Below are 10,823 nucleotides of genomic sequence, written 5' to 3'. Positions count from 1 at the left end.
CAAAATCGGACGCCGTTTTATATATCCTGATTAAGTAAAATATTGAACCCCAATGGTTGTTGCATTTAAATCACAAATATAGTTTTCAGTGAGGTACTATTATGCAATATGTACTGCACATCCATATATTTTCGGCAATAAATGAATTTCACAGAATAAATTTTATTAAGTCCTCATTCATTGCATTCAAGGATTATATGATTCTGTTACTACTTGTAAGCATAACTTTATATTAAAACCTGATAATATGTTAACAGAATTACTAAATTAAATATTTTTTCGAGTACGCTTGTCATACGCCTCCTATTGTTGTCATGTAAACAAACAACATAGTCGGGATGGAAGCAGACGAAAAACAGTCCTCGGGATTATGTGTACCGGATTTAAAAAAGTTGTTAGATTCTCCGTCCCGATCACCATTGAAGCTACAAGATAGGTAAGTTAGTATGATATGAATGAATATTTAAAGGTGTGAAGGTTACAGGGAGCTTAGTGAAATATTAAAACATTTAGAGGGCGAAGGAAACTGGTTGCTAGGATACGAGAAACGAGTTGACAGTTCTGTACTCATTATGTAATAACGATTATGTAACATCTCACGGTATATAAGCACTTCTGTTCTAAATACAGAGGTAAATGCTTGTGAATGTTCTTGGGAGCAAAACATTTGTAATTTCACTTGGCAATAGGAGCATGTCATCAAAGCTGTATGCCAGTTTAAATATTTGCGGTGCAATAACCTTTAAAATTCGTGAAATAAAAGGCAAATTCAGTTTGTTGATTATACTGTCATTCATTTACTGCACCATACATTTGCGTACCAAGTTTGTATGAAACACCATGGACGACTAATATTAATAGCCAGGATTTAGATTGCATAAGTATGATAATGAAATTACATGAAGTTGATCACCAACATTTAATTTTTTTTTTACAATTTTTTATACATTATTGGTGAACACAAGCATGGTGTACTGAACATAGATAATAATGAGTAGTCAACATACATATAATAATTATGACTTTGATGACTCAAGAATACTAAGATAAATAAAGTAAATTTGGTATGGTTTTCTTTTAAGTTTTTGTGAAGTATTTGAGCACAGTAATACCTATAGTATTTCAGTTCTGAAATTCTCAGTATAAGATGCCTTTATCTTTTAATGATTATCTGCTCTCTCTGTTGCTTCCTACAGTAATTGAATTATGAATTGAGTTAGAATTTACTACTTCAAATAACTATTGTAAGGATTTGAAACTTGTGTATATTTAACTTTTAGTTGAGATTGATCATAAAGGAAATAATGTATTTCTTTGTATTCCTTTTGTAGATTATTTTAACCTGTTTTTTTAGCCAATCAGTCTTGCTTCAAGCCTCTGCAGGAGACCCATACCTCAATCTTTTCATATAGAATATTGTGATAACCGCATAAAAAGTTAGATGTCATAATTGGGAAATTTAAAGATTGTGACCTCATTATTGTTATATAATTTTATTTACCTAACAGGAATATTGAGTGAATATCTCACTAAACTTTTTGTGATTTGATATACATCATTGTCCTTCACTTTCTCACTTCCTTAAATCTCTCACTTGATGTCAGCCTTCCTCATGTGAAAAGTAAAAGCAAGACAGCTGAAATTGGTGGAGAAAGAGCCTGGGCTTGGTCTTGAGTCTCAATCGTTTAGCATATCCATAATCATATTTCTCAGTGCTCCATTGAAAGACTGAATGACAACACATTGCTGCATACCAAACCTCTCTAAATCCTCTCACTCCCAAGAGGACAGAATCCACCTGGCCAGGCTGTGGTGTGGTCACCACCCAGCCTCTCTAAGTTACCAGAAGATGCTGGATGACTGCATCACAGATAGTTATCCAGGATGTAACACTGTAAAATATATTATGGAAGAGTGCATTGTACACAAGCATGCATACTAACAACACAGTTCACAATATCTTAGGGATTTGTGGAAAAACCCTATTTGAGCCTTGGTGTTCCTCAGAGAATTGGAACTGCTTGGCCAGACAGTCTTTTGTTTAAATTAATTTATTATGCTCAGTTAGCATCAGTCTTGGTACAGCCAGAGGTAGCTTTGTACATGATATTTGTGACTCGCAGAACATGCTGTTTGGCTGAGCTGGAATATCGTAAACAAGTACGAATTTCTAGAGACAGATATGGTAATTGAGCTTGAAGGAAATATTAGAAATAAAGTTATGTACTTATTATGTAGTTAATGACAGCATGTGAGAAATAAGGTATAGTTGATAATGTTCAACATTTGCTAAAATTACCTTAACATACAAGAAATAAGGTTACAAACAACACCATGCAGTTATAGACAACAATATAACAAAATAAAAGGCAATTACAATGATATATTGTACTATTAATATAGCAGTGATATATCAAGTGTAAGTTACAGATGGCAAATCTCAGATCTAGCTCTCTGTTAGAAATATCGTGTCATAGACAATTACTATTAGCACCCACCAAATTGTGGGTGTTATAGGAGAAGTACATCTGACGGTCATCAGCAAGCAAATATTCACATATATCTATGACAGTTAGTCTATGAGGATTAAGTCAGCTACTATGTGGCATTCAAGGCAGTAATGCTGAAGGATACATTGGAGAAATCATACAGTTTACAAGATGAATATTGTGGTACTCCCCTTGTCTCATTCACCTGCCACACTGGTGTGTAAACCTAATATTAGTTGGGTGGGGAACTAGTTTGGGGGTATAGATTAGGGGACTAGGGTGTCTGCACTAAGTTGTGGGGGGCTAGGCAGGGAGTCTAGGCTGGTGGAGGCTACACAAGGGAGCTAGGGTAGGGAGTTAGGCTTGGGTGGGCTAGGCTTCTTTGGGGACTGGGCTTGGGGGGAGGACCAGGCTTGTGGGGCTAGGCTTGAGGGAATCTAGGCTTAGGGAAGGGCTTGGCTTAGTGGGGGCTAGCCTTGGGGGGACTGGGCTGGGAGTGTTATTATGGGGGGTAGTCTGTGGAGCTTTGCTAGGGGGCTTGGCTGGAGGGGCCAGTCTAAGGAACAACAACCTTTCAGAACTGTAGCAGGAAATGCAGATGAGGATGTTGAGATTTGATGACAAATGACCGGAATACTTTTTCTGATGTCCATTGTTTTCACTCAGAGGTCCATTTTTGGTCTTTGCAGTAAACCGTCAGTACAGTGAGCCTTCAATATATCAAACTAATCAAGGGAAGGGTTGTCATAGCCAAAAGTATTTATTGTACATGCATATGTATTTGAATTTTCCATGGTCCCACCATCCATACCAAACCTTGCACCACATGTACTGACCTTGTTCTTTATATCAGATGAATGGTTGATAGGTCTCACTAGGGTTGATGTAGCCAAAATTCAGAGAAATGAGGTTCATTATATTGAGAGTTTACTATATAATGAACCTGCCCTCTCCCTTCCTTGCTCAACAGACATTCCCCTCTCACTCAAATGGAAGTGCACAAATGGTGATGCAGATTGTGGCTCCAAGCATGTTCCCATGTGTTTATCTAATTGCAGTAGACAGGAAACGGGTAATACTCATTAGAATCCATCTTCTACTCTCTAATTTTTTCATACCTAGCCTCAAATCCATGTACAGTTCCAATTTAATTTATATCCTTGATTTATGTATTCACCTAGTTGTATTATACAGGAAAGGGGCAATGCTCATTGAGTCCCAACACCCACTCTCTTATTTATTCATACTTTGCCTCTAATTCATGTGCAGTTTCAACTTAAGCTTTATCCTTGATTTTTGTATTTACCTAGTTGTATTTTACGGGAAGGGGAGCTATGCTCATGGTGTCCCGTCTTCATATCTCATTTTATCTAGACTGTTTTTAAATTCTTGTATCATTTTTGCACACACCACATTTTCATCTAACTTGTTCCAAACATCTATTACCCTGTGGGAGAAGCTGTTCTTTTTCAGATATCTTCTATAACTGTCTTTCTTGATTTTCTTTCCATGTCCTCTTGTATCTCTACTATCCCATTTTATTAGATCCTCTCTATCAATAGTTTCTATGCCTTTTATGATTTTACAAATAGTCATCAAGTCTCTTCTCTCTCTTCTTTGCTCTAATGTCTGTTGCTCAAGTTTTGCTAGTCTCTCCTCATATGATAGTTCTGAGAGTGTTGGTGCCGATTTTGTAATTGCTCTTTGTATTCTTTTAAGTTTTGTTATAGATTTTTTTTGTACTTGGTGACTACGTCGTAGCTGCATACTCCAATCTTGGTCTTATCAAAGTGACTAGTATTTTCTTCACCATTTCTTCCTCCAGGTATGTAAATCCCACTTTGATTGTTCTTTTTGAATTATGAGTTTCTCCAAAAATTTTTTTTATATGTTTCTCAGGGGACATATTATTCATAATAATGACTCCCAGGTCCTTCTCATTTTCTACTTTTTTAATTTCTTTCTCTCCCAATTTATATGATCCCACTATTCTTTTTTTGGTTCTTCCAAATTCCACTATACTACACTTCTTAATATTGAATTCCATCTCCCACTTCCTACTCCATTCCCATACTTTATTGAGATCACTGCAGCGACTCGCAATCTTCTACAGTGTTCACTTTTTTCAACAATTTTGCATCGTCCGCAAAGAAGCTCATATAACTTTCAATTCCTTTATCCATATCATTAATATGGCAAACATTTTTGGGGCCAGAACTGTTCCTTGTGGAACTCCACTAATCACTTCATCCCAATTAAAGTGTTCGTCTCTTATCACCACTCTCCTTTTTCTTTCATGCAGGAAGTCTTCCATCCACTTCAGCAGTTTGTCCTGTATTCCTCCTGCAGTTTCTAATTTCTTTAGCAATTTCTTATGTGGCACCTTATCAAAAGCTTTTTTCAGGTCTAGAAATGCACAATCAGCCCATCCATCTCTTGTATTACATCTATTAGCCTTGAATAGAAACACATTAAGTTTGTGACGCATGATCGTCATTGTCTAAATCCAAATTGCCTTGGATTTAGTATGTTTTTTTTTTTTTTCCAAATGCCTTACCCATCTACTTTTGATAATTCTTTCACAAATTTTAGCTATTGTACTTGTAAGAGAGACTGGTCTATAGTTAGTAAGGTCTTCCTTGTTTCCCCCTTTATATGTAGGTATTATATTTGCTCTTTTCCAATCTTTTGGAACTTTTCCTTCTTTCACTGAACTGCTTATTAGACTATGTATTTTGTCAGTTAGTTCATTCCTGCATTCTCTCAAAATCCAGTTTGCCATTTCATCTGGTCCATGTGATTTTCTGACATCGAGATTCCTCAGGTGATTCATTATTTCTCTCCTTGTTACTTCTGTCTCTTTCATAGGGAGGACTTTCTCCTCCTACTCAACATCTCTAAGTTGTATGTTCTCCCTCTTAATCACCAATTTAAAATGCTTGTTCATAATTTGTGCCGTTTCTATTTCCTCTGTTTATTCAACTCCTCCTTGTTGTAGTTCCTTTAATTCTTGTTTGCCTTTCAGTTTGTTGTTTACAAATGTGTAAACAGTTTTGGATGATCTTTACATTTTTCTATGACATCTTTTTCGTATTTTCTCAATTCTTCTCTGCACACTTGTACATATTCATTTCAGGTCTTTTGTCTTTTTTCCATTTTATCCAAGCTTTATCCCTTTTGTCTTTTAACTCCCTACATCTTTTGTTGTACCAACATTTTACATATCCTTTTTCTTGTTTTTGTCTTGGAACATACTTTTTCACTCCTTTATAAATTTTTGTCAAAATATTCCATTTCTCTTCTACTGTTGTTTCCTCCTTGTGTATCCTTTCCCAATGTGCTTTTTGAAAGAATTCTCTTATTTTATCAAAATTTGTTTTTCCATACATCAATCTTCCCTGTCTATATTGTTCGTTTTTTCCATGTATTTTTCCTCATTTAGTTCCAATTCAACCAATATGTGGTCACTTTTACTTATTGGTGTCTTATATTCAATCTTGTCCACTATTTCAGGTTCTGATGTGATTAATAGGTCCAGTCTCGATGGTTCTTCCTTTTTCTATACCTAGTATTCTCTTGTATCCATTGCGTCATTGTATGTTCTGTGATCATATCAAGTAGTACATTTCCCCTGGCGGTAATGCAAGTGCCCAGCTTTGGTTATTATATGTTTTAGAATAGGGAATATTAATGTTGTAGTTTAAGTATTATCTTATTGAGAAAATTTGTAAGAAGTAAATATTTCACCATTTAATTTTTTTTTTTTTTTTTCTTATGGAAATTAATCTAAAGGAAATCAAAATCGGTAACATATTGACAATAATGTACCCCAGATTTTTCGGTAATGCATTGATGGTAATGCACTATCTGTCCGGCAGTAATGCGCCCGGCTCTGATGGGGATACCCTGATCTCAGGGGAGGGGGGTATCTCTCAACTCCACGCAGTGCCAGGGGGAGGGTGTGCCCCCAAGGAGCTAAGGGTTGCCTAGGAAGGGAAGACGGTGAGGTGTTGAGCCATCTCTGCTGTGGTGAGTGGCGGGCTAAATCGTAGGTGAAGGATAGCCATGGTTCTACACTCTAGCAGGTAGTGGTGGAGGGGCTGTTGCACCTCGGTCCCACAGAGTTTGCAGCATTTGTGATTATCTCTTACAGTGTGTAGCCCTTGCTACCTATAGCAATATTCTAGGCAGATCCTCTGGACAGTAGATTCCACCCTTCTACCTGGAGGTAGGTGGAATCTACCTAGTGACAAGATAGTACCACAATGCTAATTCTGAAGCATGAGGCTTGCTGCTGTGGTTGGCTCTGAGCATTAATCTGGCCTTCTTGATGGCAACACCCTTGATATGTGTGATTGTGGGTGCCAGGGGTAGTGTGACTGTGCTGAACCTTGTCGCTGCCTTGGCAGCATCATCTGCAATAGTGTTTCCTGGAATCCTGATGTAATTGGGGATCCAGTGAAATGTTGTAGACCATACATACACTGTTCCAACTTAATCTATATCATTGGTTTCTAATTATCATATTTAGATTTTAATCCATGTATTGTTCAAGTTTGGACTAAAGCACCAAAGCTATTCCAAATATTCATGCATCTATATGGAAAACTGTATTTCTTTACATCCTATAGACATGTGATTTTTTTTAATTTGTAGGTCACCAGCTGAAACTAGTTGGAGGAGGGGAACAGTTCCTTGTTAGCTTCCATAAGTAGAATGTAGAATAGATATAGTTGAAATTGATAGACTGAGTGTTACCTCCCAATAGAGGTGATGTGCTTGATGGGTTTTGAAAATGGGCACCAGGGGGGATGATTCTCTCAGCTGTCCATCTTGGAAAATCACCACAAGCAGGTGCTCACCATTGCTTCCAATAAATTGAGGAGTTGGTGTTGCACAAATTTGATTTGGAGAGATGTGGAGGATGATATCAAATCGCATGAATATTTGCATATCTTGATGAACCACTTTAGTACAAGTCAAATTTTTGCACACAATATCAGTTGCCATATGTCTGATTCATCATACTACTTGTGTTATGAAATATAAAGTCACTGCTACATTACTCATTCTCTTTCACTTTGAGTAATAATAAACACAGAAAACATTATCAAATCAGTTCACAGAATCCAGGGGTAACTCATGTACAACTACAAAAGTATATATTATCAAGACACCAATGCTGGCATCTTTATGTACCCACTTGTGCCTCATGGCGCCTATATAGGCATCATCATACTGAAGTAGTTGAGGATGGGAGGGCTTTAAGAAATTATGGGAACAAGTTAAGAAAGATCACATGTCTAAAGGATGTGAAGAATAGGCTTAGAAAGTGATATAGCCCAAGCTCAAACAATACATGAATTCAAATCTGAATATGATAACTGGAACTGTACATGAATTTAAGGCTAGGTATGATGAATTGGAGAGTAGAAGATAGGATCCAGTGAGTGTTGCTCCTCTTTCTGTACACTTCAGTTAGGTAAATACAGTTGAGTCCTGCAGTGTTTTATCTGATCAGCACTATCATATGGATGTAAGACATTGACTTGAAAAATATCAAGAAGAAACTTAAGGCTAAGGAGTTGCGGTTTCTGAGAAGAATGTTGAGAACACCACGGACAGCACAAATGACTTGTTAGAATGTTCTTAAACTGAAGCAGGAAAAGAGATTTTGAAAATAAGAAAGGTGCCACTCCACTGTCTGAGAGGTGTAATAAAAGCAAGATAATAAGGAAATCATTGTTTATTGGAAATGATATAAGGCAAAAGAGTGAGAGAGGGAGCCTTGATGACGGATGTGTACAGTATTAGATCTGGAAAGAAGATGTAATGATACAAGAAATGATAAGACTGGTGGATGATAGAGAGAGGTTGTTGTTGTTGTTGTTTTTGTTTTGATTCCTAGACTGTCTGGTCAAACTGTTCCAACTCCCTAAGAATCACTATGGCTGGAATGGGGTTTTCCCACAAATCCCTCATAGAGTATATATTGTGTTTTTGGTATGCATGATTGTGCACAATGCAGTCTTCCATAATGTGTTGTATAGTATGGGGTGAAGTATTACATCCTGGAAAGTTATCTGCAATGCAGTCATCCAGCCTCCTCGGGTAACTTAAAAGGGGTGGGTGGTGGCATCACCACAGCCTGGCCACATAGATTCTATCCTTTTGGAGAAGAAAAGATTCAGAGAGATGGATATCAAGGTGTCTGGCATGTAGCAATATGTTGGCTTTCAATTTGATAGAGGTAGTGCTCCATGGCTACTTATGTCAAGTGATAGGTACTTTGTTAACAAACACCAAGACTGCATAAAGATTTTGAGAATCTTGTTTCCTTGTATGTGCACATGTCTTGTAGGACAAAAAAAGTGTTCTTGGCACCCCATGTTGACTCTCCTCTCTTGAGATTTTGGGTGTCTTCGTTTCATTATTTTTGGAAATGAAATTATAGTGATCCTTCTCATATCTAGGTTAAGAGGGCTGAAGGATCACCTGGGCGTGGAAAATCCCAGATATGGTGCAATCAATCCAATCCATTTGTTGCCCCCAGGTCTCTCTTGCAGAAGACCCGTGGCTTCCAGATATGTGGTACAATGCCCCCCCCCTCCCCCAAATGAACTTCATAATCATTTAATCCCCCTTCTCTCAACCATGTCAAAGGCACACTCCCACTCCCACCCACTATACTCCCATCCACCACCCCTGCCCCCCCTATATGAAGATATTTACATTGAAAAAAATATGTAAAACATGAGTATTAATATTTTTTTTAATAACCAGTGGCTCTATCTTTAGAGACAAATATCAGGCTAAAAGAGTTGAGTAATATAGGTCGTAAGGAAAAGATTTAACATGGGCAGCAGAACAGAGGGATAGTACAAGTTGAAAGAGATTATCATCCTTTTTTTAGTCTTCACTAGTCTCCAAACATAAAGGAATACTGAGTGACTTGGACTGCATAAAACATGCAGCTATTGCCCCATACATGGAGTATGAAACATGAAAAAAAAGACATTAAATGTCTTGCATAGTAATTGAACATGCAATCAAAATATGTACTGTACTGTAAAAACACAGCAGATATATTAAACCATTCTTACCATAAGATGATGAAGATTGATGCAAATACATCCTGTGTGTTAAGTGGTATTATTGAGGAATCTAGCAGCAGGAATGTAAACAAGCAATGACAGGTGATTTGAATCCCTGGGTATAGACAAGGTCAGATAAGGGATCCTCACTTGCCAAGTGGGAAGTCATTGCTACTTGTGACAGAGGTCAAGGTGATGGTGGCTCAAACCCTACCACCAGGGAGCTGAGCCAAGTGCATGGTTCATTGAATTCCATGCTACAAACTCTCTGGAACAGGCACCCTCCTAGCCTCCTGAAGGGGGGGTGGTTGTCAGGATGTTAAACTTAATCAGTCATTCTAAGATATGGGAGGGATTTATATTCTAATTGCTAGGAGTGTATTTCATTATTTAGTTGATACAGGCTATTTTGGAAGTAATATAATTGGTTAGTTTCACTTTTACTGTCATGCAGGCTCAGCAGATAGTCATTTCCATTTATTTTTAAGGTGATTATTATCACAATTTTTACAATAAGTTCATAAGCTTGCTATATGATTTAGTTTTCAGCAATGTAACCCAGTTGTATAGCAAGGAAGACTTGTATCCCAGTTTTTACCTCTCTCCAGTCCAATATTTCACCCTTCTCTACTATATGCATTTACCCTTCAGGAAAACTGTTATCCATTCCAGTATATTCCCTTTAAGTCCTCCAATATTTTCCAACTTCCATATTAATCTTTTGTGTGTTACTTTGTTGAAAGCTTTCTCCAAGTCCATGTATATACAATCTATCTAATCCTCTTTCATGTAGAACATCAATCACTATTGAATAAAAACTTACCAGATTTGTTACATAGGACCTTCCCTTGTAAACAAGTATTTAGTTTACCAATCTTTCACATTTCTTTCACATGTTATGATTAATTTGCTGGTCAAAGATATTGGACCACAAGTCAGAGGTTCCTCTGTGTGTATTTACCTAGTTGTATTTTACAGGAAGGGGAGCTATGCTCGTGGTGTCCCATCTCCATATCTTGTTTTATCTAGACTGTTTTTAAATTTATGTATTGTTTTTGCACACACCACATTCTCATCTAACTTGTTCCAGACATCTATTATCCCATGGGGAAAGCTGTTCTTTTTCAGGTCTCTTCTATAATTGTCTTTTTTTTTTCTTTCTATGTCCTCTTGTATCTCCACCATTCTATTTTATTAGATCCTCTCTATTAATAATTTCCATGCCTTTCATGATTCGATA

General features: G+C 37.1%; 1 protein-coding gene across 1 annotated transcript in view; it reads left to right on the top strand.

The window, feature by feature from the left end:
* The first annotated feature begins 305 nt into the window (after nt 1–305).
* LOC143024672 (nocturnin-like) overlaps nt 306–10,823 on the top strand; it is a 254,786-nt gene continuing 244,268 nt past the window's right edge. Inside the window, exon 1 of the mRNA XM_076183663.1 lies at nt 306–436. Within this exon, the coding sequence (XP_076039778.1) occupies nt 339–436 (98 nt within the window). The 5' untranslated portion in view covers nt 306–338. The remainder of the gene's footprint in view (nt 437–10,823) is intronic.

Source organism: Oratosquilla oratoria, chromosome 4, assembly GCF_046742065.1.
Source record: "Oratosquilla oratoria isolate Oo_2021 chromosome 4, ASM4674206v1, whole genome shotgun sequence".
In the NCBI taxonomy this organism is placed as follows: Eukaryota; Metazoa; Arthropoda; class Malacostraca; order Stomatopoda; family Squillidae; genus Oratosquilla; species Oratosquilla oratoria.
Note: the sequence above shows the minus strand (reverse complement) of the source record. Positions and strands in the feature narration are given on the sequence as shown.